We start from the raw sequence: 20,909 nt of genomic DNA, 5'->3' as shown, positions 1-20,909 counted from the left end.
TGATCGATGAATTAAGCAAAGCAAAATATGTATGCCATTGACACAAGGTTTTCATACGACCGCAAAAAATTTTGCGGTCGTATATTGGTATCACGTAGCCGTCGTCAGCGTTGTTTGAAGACAGTTTGTTTCCAGACAATAACTTTAGTATAATTAAATAGAAATCTATGAAATTTAAACACAAGGTGTATAACCACAAAAGGAAGGTTGGGATTGATTTTGGGAGTTATGGTCCTAACAGTTTAGGAATTAGGGGCCAAAAAGGGGCCCAAATAAGAATTTTTCTAGTGTCCAGACAATAACTTGTGGAACGGTGTATGGAACTCTCTGAAATTATACCACAAGTTTCTATACCACAAAGAGATGGTTAGGATTGGCTTTGGGGGGTTATGGCTCAAACCGTTTAGGAATATGGGGCAAAAAAGGGGGGAAAAACAAGGGTTTCCTGGTTAATGGACAATTACTTAAGACAATTTAAAAGCAGTGTAAGGGAGGTAATCCAAACAACGTTTTTAATACCTCCCTTACACTGCTTTTGAATTATGTATAAAGAAATGTTCTAATGTCTTGAGATTATTAGCTGTCAATTTATTTTTAGAAGTTACTATTAAGGAATATTAATTTTAGCCATGATTATGTATGTCATTTTCTATTTAAAGACTTTTATGATGTATTTAAATGGGTAATTATGGTTGCAAACTCCATTGGAAATTTGAATTGAGATTATGACCATATCTTGAGGGAAAAAATTTATTTTTTGGGAAAAAGGGGGGGGGGGGAGGTGAAAAAAAAATTGGGGGGGGGGGGGGGTAAAAAGAAATTGTGGGGGGTCAATTTTTTTCTCATTTCAGATTTCAGAAATTATAAAGGAAAAATTCTTCAAATATGTTTTTTTTTGCAAAAAAAAAGTGGAGGGGGGGGGGTCAATACACAACAGCATAGTGTATTGCACAAAAGCAAAAAAAAAGGGGGGGGGGGGTAAATTTTTTATTCAGTTTGTGTGGGGGGAAGGAGGGGGGTCAATTCGCAACAGCAAAGTGTATTGCACAAAAGCAAAAAATTTAATATAAATTCAAATCATATAACCAATTCTAAGTTCTTTGACTACAGTTATTCTGTGTCAGAAACCTATTATGTGTCAAATATTTAATTACAATCCAAATTCAGACCTGTATCAAGCGCGAATATTGTGTCCATTTTTGCCCCAACTGTTAAGGTTGGACCTCTGTGGTCGTATCCAGCTGCGCTCGGGGAAGCAATTTATTATATGTTTTGAATGCAGTCAAACATGTATGCCACTGACACAAGGTTTTTATATGTTTTGATTGCAGTCAAGCATGTCAAAGGTCAAGAAAACTTACAAATGTATAATGTCAAAAATGAGGATATCAAAAAACATTTCACCAATATTTTAGTTGTGTTAAAAGCTAATTTATTTAATCAAAGTTCGTGACAGAATCAATCAAAACTATGTTTATTTTGTTTTCTTTGACAAATTGCATTTGACAAAGAGTGAATTTAATACCGACCTAATCTCTACCAATCCTGATAGCAGTTATTTGTAATTGATTTTACTTAGTTTATCATGTTTTCTGTATATAATGTACATCATGCATTTTCTTTTGTAATGCAAGCCCTAAAGGAATAAAACCACTAATTCATAGCCCAATTACTTTCTATGTAAAATTCTGCAATTTCAAGTATTCATAGCTATTTTGTCTGAAGTTTCAAATAAAGTGACAGTCATTTCATGTCAAGACAATACCTTATTGTTACTTGTGCTAAAAAATTCAACATACCTTTAATTGCACATTAGAGCACACTGCAGATTCCCAATAGTTTGGTAGTACAAAATCAGGTACTTCTGAAGTTCTGATCAGAACAGGGCAAATATGCCCTCCTGTATCATGTACATGTATACATGTATACTTTCATATATTTCTTTTTAATTCAAAAGAAACTTTCAACAAGGGTCCTACAGTGATCCCAAGACCTTAAGCTTTCATTTTATACCAGAATAACCCAAATATTTTACTGATTTTACAGCTCTACATTGGACCTATTTTGTTTAAAATACGTACAACTTTCTTGCATGTTTCTTTTCAACCTAAAAGCAATCATAATAATTTCACTCTAACATGTGACGAAGATTAATAGATAAATAAACTGATTTTGACTTTATGTTGTGTATATACTTAATGTCATATGGCATTAATCTATCTGTACTTCTGGTGTCTAGTCCTTGATCTAAAGCTGATCAAAGTTAGGGTGCAGGTAAAGAGAAATTTGGCATAAATTTACTATTAAATTTTTAATTAAAAATTTGCGTTCGTATAATTAATGCTATCACGTTGTCATCCGAAGTCATTTGGTTTCCGGACAATAACTTTAGTTTAAGTGTATGGATCTCTATGAAATTTAATCAAAAGGTTGAATACCACAAAAGGAAGGTTGGGATTGTTTTTGGGGGTGATGGTCCCAACCGTTTAGGAATTAGGGGCCAAAAAAGGGCCCAAAACAAGCATTTTTCTAGTTTCAGGACAATAACTTGTGTATAAGTATTTTGATTGTTCTGAAATTGTACCGCAAGGTTCAATACCACAAGTAGATGGTTGGGATTCATTTTTGGGGTAATTGCCAAAACCATTCAGGAATTAGGGGCTAAAAAGGGGCCCAAAACAAGCATTTTTCTAGTTTCAGGACAATAACTTGTGTATAAGTATTTTGATTGCTCTGATATAGTACCACAAGGTTCAATACCACAAGTAGAAGGTTGGGATTCATTTTGGGGGTAATTGCCCAAACCGTTCAGGAATTAGGGGCCAAAAAAAAATTTTTTTTAAAGGGGGGTCAATTTTTTTCCTAAAGATTTAAGAAATTATCAATTTTCCAAAAATAAAATTGGGGGTCTTAATTTTTTTTGCTAATTCTTTGTATATAGTCTGAAAACAGATTTACTAAGTATTGCGCAACAGCACAGTGTATTGCACAACAGCAAGAAATATTCAATTGAATATTAATTCAAATCATATGACCAATTTCAAGTTCTTTGATGACATTTATTCTGTGTCAGAAACCTATAATGTGTCAAATATTTAATTACAATCCAAATTCAGACCTGTATCAAGCTTGAATATTGTGTCCATTTTTGCCCTAACTGTTCAGGGTTGGACCTCTGTGGTCGTATCCAGCTGCACCGAATAAGGTTAAATTCAACCATTGGAATCTTCATGTTATGAGTACATTTATATTTTTAAATCTATTATGATAATCCACATGTGTTTTGTTCATGCAATGTTAAAAGAGTTTGCTTTTTGAATTGTTATTTTTCTGAAATTTTGAATATGCCAGAAGAAAAATCAGCATGAAAGAATCTGTTGTGTAAGGGAAATATTCATGTTTATTTACAAGCACAATCCATTCTTTTCTTCAGAGCCAATGACTAAGCAGACCTCATTATTATCAAAAGATGAAACTGAAAGTTCATCAGCCACACAAGAGTTGGATCCTCAAGACTTTAAAACAAAGACATCAGTGCAACATGCCGCAGAACCTAAAAACTTCAGTGTGCAAACTTCAGTCTCAGAGACGTCAGGACTTCCAGGTCTTTGTACAGAGACTTTTGTGTCCAACAATACTAAACCAGCAACTTCAGAACAATCCACCCAAAAGCTAGAAAATCTATCATTTAAAACAGATCAATCAAAGACACCTTTGTCTCAGCCAACTTTCTTGTCAAGTCCATCTTTTCTGAAAAGCCTTCAATCATCAAGTGAGACATCAGTTGTAACAAGTTCTGCAGTTGTTAGTAGTACCAGTCAGAACAACTCTGTATCAGGACCTTCTGTTTTACCAAGTCTTGGTTCTATTTCCTCTGAAGCTCCTGTGACCAGTAGTGCACACAACACTGTGCAGTTATCAATCACAGCTACCACAGCTACTGCTTCAAGTACAGCCAACAAAGCCATTACTACAGAGAGTCAAGCATTGGTGGCAGGAAGTGACAAATTAATAGCATCATTTGCACAGAGTTTATTGTCTAGTGTCAATTCAGAAGAATCCATCATAAGGAAACCAAAGTATATGTTACCACCATTTCACCCAAATTCTCCTCTGCTAAGTACACTTTCATGTAATCTGCAAATTGCATCTAGTTCACCACAGTATATTCCAACTAGTTCACCACAGTATGTTCCAACTAGTTCACCACAGTATGATAAATCAGATGGACCTCAACCACAGACATCTATTGGATCACAGAGTCCTATACTTCAGAGGAGTCCACATCAAACACCCCCATTTGGATCACAAAATGTTCATTCTTCACCTGGGCCACAAAAAATACAGTCTCCAGTCATGCAAGCATTTAAGTCATCACCTGGGCCACAGACTGTGCAGTCTCCGTTAAAACATGGATTTCAGCCATCCTCTGTATCAGAAAAAAATCAAAGTTCTGTCAGTCAAGGACAGTTGGATAGCAGTTTATCTCAATATAAAGTAAAGGAAGAAACACAGGAAGAGGCAGAGGAGGAGGATTCTGATGAGGAAATTGATACTGGTTACTGTCAGTACTGTAACATTAACTTTAATAACCCAGATGTAAGTTATGTTTAACATTAAGAGGGTGAACTTTAAGGACACTTTCATCTGATCTGATTTGAAGTATGATGTTCACAAAATGTTTGAATGATCAAATATAAGGAAGATGAATTAAACCAAAGTTGGTCAGATAAATCAAGTGTTATTAAACAAATATAAATTCAATATACTGAAATAATGAGTTAAAATTATATAGTCAAAAACACAAAAAAAAACAATGTTAGTCAAAACATTAGATAGGAAATTGAATAATCCTACTAGCAGACACAAGTTCCAGTTAATGTATTTTCAGTGAATCGCATTTGCATTTTACTGCTGTTTATCATGTTTATGCCAAAGTGTCAGTATACAAGAACTTTTTTGAGATTTGATTTGTACTTGTAGTCTACTCAAATAATTTCAGAGCCAGTTAAGCAAATCAATAATATTTAGCACCAATTTTCCTTCTTTCTAGTGTTGAAAACATTCACAGTTCAATATAAGCTGCATGTATATAATAATAACTTTTTTCGTAGCAATACAGCATATAAATATATACATTTAACAAATATTCACAACACAATAGCATATATATATATACAGGATTTTATTGTACATCTAAATATGTGACAACTTTATGACATGTTGCAAATTTTCCTTCTTCCCTCAGTGGAACTCCAACCCCTGCATCTGAGATATCGTGGGAAACAACGCCTGCATATATATATATATATATATATTTATAAATATTTTCGTGCAAAAATGTAAGCTACATGTATATACATGTAAACAATAAGATAAGTGTATTATAAGAACATTTTATTTTGCAGTCGTACTGGAAACACACAAGAGGTTTACTACACACACAGAAGCTGATGGATTTTGAGAGAAAAAAGAAAGATGAGGGAGAAGAGTTCTTTAAAACAGAAATAGTAGATGCTGGTAAGATGTTTAAATACTTTTGTATTCATCAAAATAATATTGGCTATTGAATGAGTGGGAAATTTAGTTTTACAAAGATGTAATTGGCAGTCCAGAAAAAGGTTCCATCAAGATTCTGTGATGATTGTTTATCAAGGTCACAATAGATAAACCTAGGCACCAAAACCCAAACATGATTAGTAACCAAAGCTTTTGATCAACAATCACTGAATGAAATTTATTTTGTCAATGATATTTTATGGATTCGTCAAAATGTAAAAATGGTTAAGTATAAATGCATGCCTTGGTTCAATAATTAACATAATAATCATCAGTAACTCGTTTCATATGACTTTAATGTATTTGCTAACATAGACATAAATTTTCTATGTATACAGGTCCAAAATATGAAAGGAGAGATCAGCAAGGTAAAAAAATCCTATCAACCGGAGAAAGACAGCAGCTTGCAGAAGAAAACAAAAAGTCAATTCAAGAAAGATTAAAGATGGTTATGAATTCATCTGGTGAGGCTGCAGATAGTGGAGATTATGATTTTAACAAAGCCAACTGGATGGATGTTGAAGTAGAACAAAAGCCGAAGATACCTGCTTGGGAAAAAGACCTCAATCCTAATGATGTTGGCAAGGAACAGTTCCCTGATGAATTCTATTGTGAGGTAAAATACAGTTTACATGTTTTATCAACTGTATCATAAGGGTATTTAAGAAAGTCATATGCAGTTTTATGATATATTCTCTATTTTGTGACAAATAAAACAGCTCTCAAGAAAAACAATTCAGTATGGAGAGCGGATTGCCTATATTTGACTATGTGAGATTTAAAATCCATCAGTTCTTGGATTTTTTTAGTTATAAAAATAAGAAGGTGTGGTATGATTGCCAATAAGACAACTCTTCACCAGAGATCAAATGACATAGAAGTTCACATTTATAGGTTACCGTACTGCCTTCAACAATGAGCGAAAGCAATACTGCATGGTAAGCTTTAAAAGGACCCAAAATGACAAATGTAAAACAATTCGAACCAGAAACGTAACAGCCTGATTTATGTACAAAACAATGAACGAAAAACAAATGTGATATACAGCAACAAATGACAACCACTGAATTAAAGACTCCTGACTTGGGACAGGCACATACAGAATGCGACTGGGTTAAATATGTTTGAAGGCGTCAACCTTCCCCTAACCTGTGACAGTGGTTTAAACAGCACAAAAATTCCATGTATGATATTTATGTATTTATGTCCAACATTTTAATTTCTTCTTTAACCCATTATTCCTAGAGATTTCAAAGAAAATTTGTTGCAAAAATTGTAAAATTATTGTCATTGGTATTTTTATACGACCGCAAAAAAAATTTTGTGGTTGTATATTGGTATGACGTTGGCGTCGTCGTCGTCGTCGTCGTCCGAAGACACATTAGTTTTCGCACTCTAACTTTAGTAAGTAAATGGATCTCAATGAAATTTTACCATAAGGTTCAATACCACAAAAGGAAGGTGGGGATTGATTTTGGGGGTTATGGTACCAACAGTAAAGGAATAAGGGGCCAAAAAGGGGCCAAAAATAAGCATTTTTGCAACTTCCAGACATAAACTTGTGTGTAAGTGTATGGATCTCTCTGACATTGTACCACAAGGTTCCATATCACAAAGGGAATGCTGGGATTGATTTTGGGGGTAATTGCCTCCAAATTTTAGGAATTAGGGGCCAAAAAGGGGCAAAAAACAAGCATTTTTCTAGTTTCATGACAATAACTTGTGTGTAAGTCTATGGATCTCTCTGACATTGTATCACAAGGTTTCATATCACAAAGGGAATGCTGGGATTGATTTTGGGGGTAATTGCCTCCAAATTTTAGGAATTAGGGGCCAAAAAGGGGCAAAAAACAAGCATTTTTCTAGTTTCATGACAATAACTTGTGTGTTAGTGTATGGATCTTTATGAAATTGTACTACAAGGTTCCATATCACAAAGGAAAAGCTGGAAATGACTTTGGGGGTAATTGCACGAAACGTTTAGGAATTTGGGGCCAAAAAGGGGCCAAAAAACAAGCGTTTTTCTAGTTTCATGACAATAACTTGTGTGTAAGTCTATGGATCTCTCTGACATTGTATCACAAGGTTCCATATCACAAAGGGAATGCTGGGATTGATTTTGGGGGTAATTGCCTCCAAATTTTAGGAATTAGGGGCCAAAAAGGGGCAAAAAACAAGCATTTTTCTAGTTTCATGACAATAACTTGTGTGTTAGTGTATGGATCTTTATGAAATTGTACTACAAGATTCCATATCACAAAGGGAAAGCTGGAATTGAGTTTGGGGGTAATTGCCCAAAAAGTTTAGGAATAAGGGGCCAAAAAGGGGCCAAAAATAAGCATTTTTCTAGTTTCCAGACAATAACTTGTGTTCAAGTGTATGGATCTCTCTGAAATTGTACTGCAGGGTACCATGTCACAAAGGGAAGGCTGGGATTGATTTTGGGGGTAATTCCCTCAAAATTTTAGTAATTAGGGGCCATAAATGGGCAAAAAAACAAGCATTTTTCTAGTTTCAGGACAATAACTTGTGTGTAAGTGTATGGATCTTTATGAAATTGTACTGCAAGGTTCCATATCACAAAGGGAAAGCTGGGTTTGAGTTTGGGGGTAATTGCACGAAACGTTTAGGAATTTGGGGCCAAAAAGGGGCCAAAAAACAAGCATTTTTCTAGTTTCCAGACAATAACTTGTGTTCAAGTGTATGGATCTCTCTGAAATTGTACTGCAAGGTACAATACCACAAAGGGAAGGCTGGGATTGAGTTTGGGGGTGATGAATCATAAGGGGGTTCAAAAAATTGGGGGGGGGGATTTTTTTTTTCCTTTTTTTTCTTTAAAATTTTCCATTTTAGATTGGTTATTTCTGATTTATATATAAAAGTAAATAATAATGATATGGTCTGAATAGGTAAATTAAAATTTTTAAAGTTCTTAGACCACTTTAATACTGTGTCAGAAACCTATGCTGTGTCAAATATTTAATTACAATCCAAATTCAGTGTTGTATCAAGCTTGAATGTTGTGTCCATACTTGCCCCAACTGTTCAGGGTTCGACCTCTGCGGTCGTATCAAGCTGCGCCCCAGCAGAGCATTTTATGGTATTATGACTTTTGGTATAGTAGTGTCCAAAGCCCTGCTATATATATTTTATAGGTTTGTGATGTTAGATGTACAGGTTCTGTAACCTTCAAGATGCATGTAGAGGGGAACAAACACAAAACGGTATGTATAAGTTATAACAAATATTTATGGACTGTTTCTGATAAATTTTTTTTTTTTTTTGTCAAAACATTATTTTTGTGGGGAGGGTGTTTGTTTGTTCATAATAGTTGTAGGTTATTTGTGATGAACTTTAAAAATGTACTTTTATTTTAAGTCGTAATTTTGAATAAATATAGATGATATTTTGTTATAATTCTTATATGATTTGCATACCTATAAATATTTAACAAGTACAAAATTACACACTTAAACGTAAAAACAAATTATTAGCAAATTGCACAAATACATGTACAACAATTAGCAAATTACACAAATACATGTACAACAATTATCAATCAAATTAAATGAATTTTATAAGTATTAAGTTTATAGATGAATGTTAAATGTCACTTAACAATCTAAAGAAATCCATGTAGGGAAACCTTACTCATTTTTGGTTTATAATCATGTTCGATACATTTTATAAGAATTGAAAGATATATGGTCTTTTCCAGAGGTAATTGCAATTTTAAGTCATTAAAATCATTTCAATTTTACAGTTACCCTCCACAAATCTAAATAAACATTTTTACAAAAAATGTGCATGCTGCAAACCATTGAAATGAGTTCGTTTTACTATGATTTGGTACATGTAGTATGAAAAATGATCACAGATTTTTTACAAGTCCTAAAAAATGACTGAAAAACTTTATAGTAGGAAAATCCCTGAACCACTGGTTCAGAAAGTAAAATGAGGTTTAAGTACTTTAATCAACAGGATAAGTACTAAGACTTGCAGATTGTTTAAGAATGTGATTAGAAATCTCTCACTGGTATAAACCAAGAGACCCTAGGACAGGAAGACTGGGTTGATACTTGATGCAGATGACAATTAATGATAACATTGGTTATTCTATAATGAAATTTATATGATAAACAATCAAAAGCTTTATTTAAAGTCGGCATGTCTTATAACAATAACATAAGCTCTTTGAGCTTTTATAACCGACAAAATATATATATATCAGCCTATTTACTATTTCTTACAGCAAATTTGAGGTAGAAATAATTTTGATCACTTCAAACCTTAGGGATTTTTATTCTGTTGAAAGTTCTCCCATGGTTAAATTTTCATCAATAGATATCCCTGCTCTTTTATGAGAAGGAGTTAGTCAATTACTCTCACTATATGTTAATGGTTTTCTCAGATATTTTTTATATTCATTTTATTTTTTCAAAACACATAATACATAATATGGAAAGGTATATAAATTATCCTTTACAGTGCAGATAATACAATGTCAGATAATTATAATAAAGTTTTATGCTACTTCATTCAAGGCAGATGGAAAGTTAAAAGTCAAAACGTATAGGTTTTGTAAGCAAATTTTGAGAAAAGTCTTGTGTATATGTGTGATTGTTTTTCAATATAAACACAACATATCAAATATGATAATAGTATGTCAGTATCCAAGCTGAAGCTAAATTTCTTATCAGGTTTTTTTTGAGAATGTAAGTTATTTAGACTAGTTTTCTTCAAGACCTGATAGATCATGATACTATATTGATTACTCTCACCAATGGTTGGTGGTTAACTAATAAGATCTACCATTTGTGGAAGAGTACATCAGTTACTTTTGTTGAAGATTAATGGTTTTCACTGAGATCTACGAGTTTGTAGGAGTAAATGAGGTACTCTTCCAATCTGTAAGAGTAAATAATGTACTCCTCAGATTTGAAGGTTGATGGTTTTCACTGAAATCTTCCAATCTGTAAAAGTAAATAAGGTACTCTTACTGAAGGTTGGTTTTTCAAAGAAATCAGCCAGTCTGAGAAAGAGTGAATCAGTTACTCTAACTGATGGCTGGTGGTTTTACACCATTTTGTGAAAGAGTAAATCAGTTACTCTTATAAAAGATTAGTGTTTTTCACTGAGATCTACCAGTCTGTGTAAAAGTACATTAGTTACTCTTACTAAAGGTTGATGGATTTCAATGAGATCTGCCATTTTATGAAAGAGTAAATTCAATACTCTTATTGAAGATTAGTGGTTTTCACTGAGATCTACCAGGTCTGTGAAAGAGTAAATTATATACTCTTATTGAAGATAAGTGGTTTTAGCTGATATCAACCAGTCTGTGAAAGAGTAAATAGGTTATTCTTAATGATGATAAGTGGTTTCAACTGAACTCAACAAGTCTGTGAAAGAGTATTGTAATTTAGAAATCATTATGTAATAATATTATTGTGATTTTTAAAAAATGGACAAAAATGCGAGATTAATTATTGCGATTTCAGGAAAATCTGCATTCAGATATATGTATCAGATATCAGAATGCAGGTTCTTATTATTGCAATACTCAATTAGTTGCATTGATTTCTGAATTTACAATAAATTGATTTCTCTAACTGATTGTTGGTAGTTTTTACTGAGGTCTACCTATCTGTGAAAGACTATTTGTTACTTTCACTGAAGATTCGTGGTTTACTGGAAGATGTTCCAGGTTATATTAGATAGTATAAGTAACTGTTGCTAAAAATTTACTCAGGTCAGGTTTGATTCCTTCAACATACCAAATTTTAAAGTCATTAAAGCTCATCAACATACTGAAAATAGCTGTAAAAACACAGTCATATCAATGAATATGTCCAGTGTCGGATCCAGGATAGGGTGTAGAGGCCTTACCTCTTTGATTGCCAATTTTTTTTAAAAATCTCATATTTTCTGCTATTCATTTGATTTTTGTACGACCGCAAAATATATGTGTTCGTATAATGTTATCACGTTGTCGTCATAGTTGTCGGCGTCATTGTCCTCCGAAGACATTTGGTTTCTGGACAATAACTTTAGTTTAAGTGTATGGATCTCTATGAAACAAAAGGTTCACTACCACAAAAAGAAGGTTGGGATTGTGTTTGGGGGTGATGGTCCCAACCGTTTAGGAATTAGGGGCCAAAAAAGGGGCCCAAAACAAGCATTTTTCTAATTTCAGGACAATAACTTGTGTATAAGTATTTTGATTGCTCTGAGTTCTTTGACTACATTTGTTCTGTGTCAGAAACCTATAATGTGTCAAATATTTAATCACAATCCAAATTCAGACCTGTATCAAGCTTGAATATTGTGTCCATTTTTGCCCCAACTGTTCAGGGTTGGACCTCTGTGGTCTTATCCAGCTGCGCTCGGCAAAGCAGTTTATTTAGCATAAATATATCCAAATATTTTTCCGTCTCGCTCCGCTTGGTGGTTTATCTTCAAATAACGGGAATAAATCTCCCTTTAAAAAATTCCTGGATCCGCCCCTGGTGTCACTCCTAGAAAACACCTAGAACTTTGTGATGATGTTAACTAACTTACCTCATTACAAAGACAATTCCTTTTATACATAAATAGAACAAAAATGGATTTTCCACCAACTGATAAATATTTGAAAATTATGAAAGAAAGAAAATTCATTGTTACATTAATGTAGCCAGAAATTTGCAATTGTGACAGTTAATAAATACTTTCCGGTGTTGGTACAGGTACTGACAGGAAACTGGAAATTGCTGATGATCCATGGCTGTTGACTATTATTGTTGACCAGTAATTAATTTTTGTTCAAAAAAAATGTTTAAGAGAAATAAATCTGAAATTAAGAAAAACAAAATAATTTGAAGAAATAATGTTGTTACGAGTTTTTATGAATTTTCCTGAACACTCTCATACATGTAAGTTGTATCACCAATACACCATTTAAGATATTTGATAACAGGTTACCAAATTTTTGCTCTCAGATTAGCCCTATTTCAGAGATGTTTCATGTACTAGTATTGCCTTGTACCATTTGATTCAAAGATTTATTAAAATTGAGAATGGAAATGGGGAATATGTCAAAGAGACAACAACCCGACCAAAGAGCAGAAAACAGCCGAAGACCACCAAAGGGTTTTCAACAAAGCGAGAAAATCCCACACCCGGAGGCCGGCTTCAGCTGGCCCCTAAATGAAAATGTGTACTAGTTCAGTGAAAATGGACGTCATACTAAACTCCAAAACATATAAATGAACTAAATTGCACATTTACTTTAAGCATGGATCAAAATGACTTACTTGTAGTCTGGGGCTCACCACCTTTGACTTTAAAGTGCCGCCCTTATTTTGTTTTCCACCATGCCTTAAAATGAATAGATTATGGTTAAAGAGAGAAATTATCAACCAAGTTATCATGTCATTGGTAATTAAACAATTAAGTCAGTGTTATAGTGAAAAGTGTCATTGGGATGTGATGTACAACAACAGCTGATTGTTTTCTGGTCGTCTGATGTTGGACAGAATACAAAGAATTCTTAATATTGCAAAGATGTACAACAGACCAATACAATACTGGTTAGATAAACAATCATTTTAGAAACTATCATATTTAGTTAGTTTGATTTTGATACTACATGTATTTTTATACGCCCGTGTATGGGATGTATTATGGTATATCATGGTCCGTTTGTCTGTCGTCGTCAACATGTCAGACATTAACTCAAAAACACTTTAACCAATTTTCATGAAACTTTGGTGAATTGTTAAAAAACTATTGATGTAAACTCCCTTTTGATTTTTATAAATTTTAGACTTTACATTTCCGAGTTCTGGAATTTATTAATAAAAAGGGGGGATTTTCCAGTTTTTTGACAATAACTAAAAAATTCAACAATTACAGGAATCAAATAAATTCATCCTGCATGATTTTCATTTGTCATAGATTTGCAACAAAAAAGCATACTTTAAATTTAAAGTTCTGAAATAAAAATTCACAGTATATTATTATATATGTTCTGAAAATCTGAAAAAGTTGTGCTAATTTATACATTTTGTGAAAACATATTCCAAAATGAGATTGGCACAATTGAAAACTGAACGGTTCGCGTCATTAAGCAGAGAAACAATGTGAAAGGTGAGGAATGTATGTTATTTGTGATAGGTCAGTTTTGATAACCAATTAAATAGGGACATTTATAGAAATATTGTCTTTTGATGTTAAATTTCTGTCTTGACAAAAGTATCTGACAGAAGCTACATAATTTTGTCTGAAAGATTTATGTTTATCCAATTTTTATACTTTTCTGCATTATATTTACACTGAAAATTTACCTTGGATTTCAAGTAAGGCATTTACAGACAATCTACCTCTGTTAAAGGGACTTTGAAATGATATTTTTGAACATGAAAAATTAATATGTAGTTAACATTGAAACAAAAAAGCAGAGTAATTGGTACTGATAGAAGGACATGCATTATATTGGATATACATTTTTTATTAAGTGGTTGCAAACTTTAACTGACTGTTTTGCTAAAACTAAACAGAGAGTAGAGATTATTTTTTCTGATAATGATAAAATTTAATGTACAGGCATTTAAACAAATCAGGAAATTTACCTTTTGTTCAATTTTGTATCTTTTCAGAAAGTTGACAAAGGTAATTTACAGAATATGGTTACAGATATTATATACAGGACAAACATGGAACTGTGTTGGAAAAAAATTTTGAAGAAAAAAGTCTTCATTTCAATTAAATTGATCTAGCAGGAACTATTTAATGTTGTGTATTGTGTAACTGTTTGAAATTTGGAACAAAAAAGAAATCACTAAAGAAATTTGACATTTATAACATCAGACAGATATTAATTTTTAATGTTAACAGAAAATGTTCAATGTCAGAGATCATTGACATGCAAATTACTTTATAAAAAAATAAATCATATTGAAAAAAAGAATATGCTGAATTTCACTTATGTTTTAGTTATTTTTGGTATGAATTACATGTTTGTAAATTTGGAAGAAGAAAATTTTCATTATTTGTCCTTCAGAAGAATACCAGTGTTTTTCTCTAGAAACTCTAGAAACATATATAGAGACTCTAGAAATAATATTGTTTCTGGAGAAAACAATGAAATTTTTCATATTTATCGATATCATGTGCCAATTGCATTAAAACCAAAAGAAACAATATGTGTACATAGTATTCAGCACATTATACACTTATGTAAAAATGTGAAGATTGTATGATATATCATTCTGTTATATTTTTAGCTGTAAGCGGGAAGACAACTTCTCTGACTGCAGTCAACATTAAACTTGTACCATGTGACAGGCCAGCTAAAATCACAAAAACCTTTGAGAGTATGTGTGAGCCATTGATAGGTAAGTTAATTACACTCATTACTCTTAACAGTCATGAAATGAACATGTAAGCTATTGAATATGCAAGTTTATTTATATACATTGAAGGCCGTACTTTGACCTATAATGGGTTTACTTTTACAAATTGTGACTTGGATGGAGAGTTGTCTCATTGGAACTCATACAACCTCTTCTTATATCTAACAACCAGTGTTCCAGCTAGGTCGTTTTCACAGGGCAGTCCGCCCGCCCTTTCCCGAGTGCCGCCCTATGCCCTTTTTTTTTACAGTTTGCAGGGCGCCCTGCCTTTTTTGAAGATCGATTGGTATATTATTTTGTTCGTATTGATATGATCAGCCAATTACGAAAATTTACCTGGCGACAAGTATATGACTTTGTTTACAACCCCAAGCTAATCAACGGTTACAACAGGTGTCATAATCTGTTGTTATAGGTAATCCGTTTATCGGATGGGTCGTTTAATGATCATCAACATTAATTCATTCAAATAGAATCGGTCAGTCGGCATTTGTCTTTGAACTTGAAGAAATGTTCATACAACTTGGGCACAATTAGCAATGTTTACCGTAGTTTTATGGAGAAAACGTAATTGACAGAAAGTCGAAAACCATAATCAACTCGTTAAAAACATTGCTCTTATTGTTTTTTTTTGTGAAATAAATAGCAAATTAAGACGTATTTTTCATTGACTGCCTTCATTTTTTATACGAAAATAAAAAAATCGGCCACCATATTGTTGATCGTATTTACATCTTCTACTGTTTATTATCCTCCAAAGAAGGAGCACACCCAAATAAAGAAAGATAACTCAATCTTATTTTTTCCTAGCATTGAGTAACCTACTAAGATATTATAAAATATGTCTGCATACTTCTGGCTTTAGAATTTATATGTTTAGGTGTTTTGAGTTATGGGAAAAGTTAAAGAGGGTCTTAGTAGCAGGGTTGGTAGGGTGCCTTGGTCATCTTTTTCTGTATTTTTTATTTCAATCCAAATTTTCACTGTTCACTATATCCTAACATTGTGCATTTACAGCTGTTTTGTGCTGTATTGTCATTAAGCACAGAAAAGGTAGAAAGGTGAAACTTGTAAAGTGTGTCAGACCATAGAAACAGAATGAAGAAGGACATTTTTCAAAAAATACTGCATATAAAGCTTAACTGTGCCAAGCAATGATTTAAAACTTGTGTGACAAGCTGCTTGATAAGTTTTCAGCCTAAAAAGTAGAAAGATAGTTTTTCTCTGGGCTAATGATGTTGTTCTTGTATATATATATAACCAGTGATTCAATGAACAAACAATGTTTGATTATAATCTTTATTAAAACATGCCCTTTTCATATTATCATATCACGCGTTAAATGCCCTTTTTCAGGATTGGCACCCTGCCCTTTTGAAATCCTAGCTGGAACACTGTAACAACTTTCTGTGGACTGTTAAACAATTGCTATTTCTTCATTGAAGTTTGACCTTTAAATGACAAAATTGATATTTTATTCAGAAAGATGAGAGTTTCTGTCCGTTTAGGTTAGTCTGAAGAATTGTGATGCATCCTTCTTGGTATTGAGAGATCACAAAACTTATAATTTTTTTTCTGTCAGATCAAGGACTGACAGAAAGCAAACTTTTGCTGGTCCATCCAAAAATTTGTTAAAGTGTTTCCTTTTGATATATCTTTGGGGCTGTAGGTCAAAATTTTAATATAGACTTTTCGGAAAATATTGTTTCAATACAGACAAAAATTATTGTTTACACTGAGTCCAGTTCCTGTATCATAATTATATTCGCCATTTGCAATATGGAAATGAGCAAAATGAATGTGGTTTTTGTCGAATGGTCCATCATAAATTTCAATTAAATAAGTTGAAAAAATCCTTACAAAACCGCGAATGGCTCATCAAATCAGTTATGGTTCCTTAGATCGTACAATCCTACTTGGATAACTGTGGTAATTCTAGAGCTAATACATGAAGCACGGCTCTGACCTCGCGGAAAGAGCGCGTTTATTAGATCAAAACCAGTCAGGTTCGCAAGGGCCCGTCAGATTGGTGAGACTGGATAACTTTGTGCTGATCGCACGGCCTCCGCCGGCGACGTATCTTTCAAATGTCTGCCCTATCAACTTTCGATGGTACGTGATATGCCTACCATGGTTGTAACGGGTAACGGGGAATCAGGGTTCGATTCCGGAGAGGGAGCATGAGAAACGGCTACCACATCCAAGGAAGGCAGCAGGCGCGCAAATTACCCACTCCTGGCACGGGGAGGTAGTGATGAAAAATAACTCTTTCGAGGCCCCGTAATTGGAATGAGTACACTTTAAACCCTTTAACGAGGATCTATTGGAGGGCAAGTCTGGTGCCAGCAGCCACGGTAATTCCAGCTCCAATAGCGTATATTAAAGTTGTTGCAGTTAAAAAGCTCGTAGTTGGATCTCGGGTCCAGGCGTGCGGTCCGACGCCTGTCAGTTACTGCTCGTCCTGACCTACCTCCCGGTTTTTTGCCCTTGGTGCTCTTGACTGAGTGTCTTGGGTGGCTGGAACGTTTACTTTGAAAAAATTAGAGTGTCCATACTATGTGGTCGGTCAGGAAATCATGAACACACGAATGTCCTTCAACGTAATGCAGTTGTTTTCAATTACGTGTGCCTACAACGAATGTTACCCGTAACTCTGCCGTTGAATTACTTCAACTGGCTCTAAAATTATGAATTCTAACCATGCAAGGTATAAAAGGAAACTAGTGTTTGATGATTTGACAAACTACCAACGTGATGAAACAAATCACAGTGACCTATATTGTCTGTCGGTCAATCTGCCGTGCTCAAATGTGAAAAAGGTGGACCTGGTGAAATTTTGGCTGTCAGTACCGACAGGTACGACTGTTTTATCGAAGTCTGGGGTATTGTGATAGCATGCTTCCCCCATGGTTGGAGCATTGTTGCCTCTCCTCTTAGCAAGGAGCATTAAGGAGTTAAAACAAGGACTGGTCATCTCTGAGTTTGGATCACTACATTCAGATTATACATATAATAAAACAAGGAATCTATTGATCTTTTTAATATAGTTAAAAACATTTCCTAAAGTTTCCTCTTCAGTCTGCTCATTTGTCAGATTGTAACTACCAGTTGCTATAATCTCTAGATCCAATACAAGGTCATCTGGTATCCATTTACGACTATTTCTAAAGAATATGATGTAAATTTGTATATAAAGAACATTTAAAGAAGAAATTATTAGAATCTTCATGGGTAAAGCCACTGCAACAAGATGGGTCTGATACAGTATTTATTTTAAAGAGTTCTAAATTAAGGAATGTAGCTGAACATACAAATTGCTTGAAAATAATATTGATGTCTCTGGGACCATAGGCATAGTAACAAGGGTCCGTTTTATTTCCTACTCCAGAACTCTTTTTTATTTTATTTTAAACATTTTTAATTTAGATAATGTTTCTATATTTTTTGCACAGATATGTCTAATCTATTCCATTGCCCAATAGGTCAAAGGTCAAGGTCACATCTAAAACTGAAATTTGACCATGTTTTGAACCATATGTCCAACGTTAACCAAAAAAGACCCCTATGGATTTTGAATCACTGGGTCAACGCAATAATCAATAGACTGAAATTGGGACAGAATTTGGGTTTCTGGTGATATTAAACCATATATGTCCAAAAAAGGGTAATGTCAATACAGTATGACTGTTTTGAGAGATATTTTGCTAATAAACCCATGGTACATTTGTAATGTTTTATCTTTTATTATACAGGTTTACAATATGTAACAGAATTTCAGAAACAAGATGATAAACTGTCATCTAAATATGTGTGCAACATGTGTGAATCAAAGTGTGATGGTAACTCTATTCTATCACATATCACAGGGATCAAACACAGAATACGTTATTTTGTAAGTGTACATGTAAGATATGTGAATTAAAACTTTGGTATTTTCTATTACCTATTAACAAAAAAGCTATTCAGTTGAAGCCTTTATGTTGATTTTGCTGTTGTATTTACCTATCAATCAGAAGGAAATCTGTCTTTAAGTTTTCAATGTATTATTTTTACAAAATATCTGAAGTATCCATTCTAAAATTACACTGAAGAAATCTGATGTTTTTTTTGCAGTTATCACTCAGATTTAGTCTTAGGTTACAGTTTTTCAGTCATCAATAACTTTGTCAAACCTTTGTGGAACTTTATGAATTTGTTTATGACAGTAATCCAGAGCAAAATTTTTTGTTAACTTTTTCCGTATTTTACTGATAAATGTACTTAGTTTTTTGTGGAGCATGCGACTTCTAGCTCGACATAGAGATAGTGATCCGGCGGCAGCGTTAACTAACTTCTTAAAAGCTTAATATTTCAGAAGGTAGAAGACCTGGATGCTTCAAACTTTGTATATAGATGCCTTATGATATGAAGTTTCCGTCTGTCATATGTCCATTGTCCTTGACCTTATTTTCATGGTTCAGTGACTACTTGAAAAAAAAGTTGATTTTTTGTAATGTTAATTTCTCTCTTATTATGAGTAATAGGATAAATATATTTGGTATGTGCATATCTTGCAAGGTCCTCATGCCTGTAAGACAGTTTGCACTTGACCTCATTTCATGGATCAGTGAACAAGGTTAAGTTTTCGTGGTCAAGTCCATATCTCAGATACTATAAGCAATAGGTCTACTATATTTGGTATATGTAATGATTGTAAGATGTACATGTCCAACTGGCAGGTGTCATCTAACCTTGACCTCATTTTCATGGTTCAGTGGTAAAAGTTAAGTTTTTATGCCCCCGTGACAAAATGTCGAGGGGCATATTAATTTACCCCTGTCTGTCTGTTCGTCCGTCCATCTGTCCGTCAGTCTATCTGTCCGTATTAGGATACATTGTTTGTCCGGCTATCTCCTCCTACAGTTTTGGAGGTACAACTTTAATATTTTGTAGGATGTTCATACACATAATGAAGGTGTGCATGGCCTCAGGTATTTGATTTTTTTCAAATATTCTGAAAATGCGTGTAGTTGGACTTAGTCATTTTTTTGGTACTAGCTGCATAAAGAGATCATGGTTTGTCCGGCTATCTCCTCCTACAGTTTTGGTGGTACAGCTTTAATATTTTGTAGGATGTGCAAACACATAATGGAGGTGTGCATGGCCACAGGATTTTGATTTTTATGCCCCAATTATGGGATCATGTTTTTCAGTCTGTGCGTCCGTCCATCCGTCCGTCTGTCCTGCTTCAGGTTAAAGTTTTTGGTAAAGGTAGTCTTTGATGAAGTTGAAGTCCAATCAACTTGAAACTTAGTACACATGTTCCCTATGATATGATCTTACTATTTTTTATGCCAAATTAGAGTTTTGACCCCAATTTCACGGTCCACTAAACATAGAAAATGATAGTGCGAGTGGGGCATCCGTGTACTATGGACACATTCTTGTTTTTATACGACCGCAAAAATTGAAAATTTTTTGGTCGTATATTGGTATGACGTTGGCGTCGTCGTCGTCGTCGTCGTCGTCGTCTGGCGTCGTCCGGCGTCGTCCGAAGACACATTGGTTTTCGCACTCTAACTTTAGTTTAAGTGAATGGATCTCCATGAAATTTTACCATAAGGTTCAATACCACGAAAGGAAGGTGGGGATTGATTTTGGGGGTTATGGTACCAACAGTTAAGGAATTAGGGGCCAAAAAAGGGCCAAAAATAAGCATTTTTGTAACTTCCAGACAATAACTTGTGTGTAAGTGTATGGATCTCTCTGACATTGTACCACAAGGTTCCATATCACAAAGGGAAGGCTGTAATTGATTTTGGGGGTAATTGCCTCAAAATTTTAGGAATTAGGGGCAAAAAAAGGGGCAAAAAACAAGCATTTTTCTAGTTTCATGACAATAACTTGTGTGTAAGTGTTTGGATATTTCTGAAATTGTACTACAAGGTTCCATATCACAAAGGGAAAGCTGGAATT

At 33.9% G+C, this 20,909-nt stretch overlaps 1 protein-coding gene across 3 annotated transcripts in view; it reads left to right on the top strand.

The window, feature by feature from the left end:
- The window catches only part of LOC127730586 (histone acetyltransferase KAT6A-like), a 63,872-nt gene that overhangs the window by 7,109 nt on the left and 35,854 nt on the right, over nucleotides 1-20,909 (top strand). Inside the window, exons 2-7 of one of the 3 annotated variants that reach the window (XR_007995173.1) lie at nucleotides 3,434-4,599; nucleotides 5,409-5,520; nucleotides 5,898-6,175; nucleotides 8,715-8,783; nucleotides 14,826-14,936; nucleotides 18,707-18,724. Coding sequence is in view for 2 of the 3 variants with exons in the window: in XM_052239046.1 (XP_052095006.1) it covers nucleotides 3,434-4,599; nucleotides 5,409-5,520; nucleotides 5,898-6,175; nucleotides 8,715-8,783; nucleotides 14,199-14,318 (1,745 nt within the window). In the remaining variant the exon portion in view is untranslated. Of the gene's footprint in view, nucleotides 1-3,433; nucleotides 4,600-5,408; nucleotides 5,521-5,897; nucleotides 6,176-8,714; nucleotides 8,784-14,198; nucleotides 14,803-14,825; nucleotides 14,937-18,706; nucleotides 18,847-20,909 lie in introns of those variants that run through there. The other 2 variants (XM_052239046.1, XM_052239045.1) reach the window with 2 other exon arrangements.

This window comes from Mytilus californianus, unplaced genomic scaffold, assembly GCF_021869535.1.
Source record: "Mytilus californianus isolate M0D057914Y unplaced genomic scaffold, xbMytCali1.0.p SCAF_2, whole genome shotgun sequence".
NCBI classification, from domain to species: Eukaryota; Metazoa; Mollusca; class Bivalvia; order Mytilida; family Mytilidae; genus Mytilus; species Mytilus californianus.
Note: the sequence above shows the minus strand (reverse complement) of the source record. Positions and strands in the feature narration are given on the sequence as shown.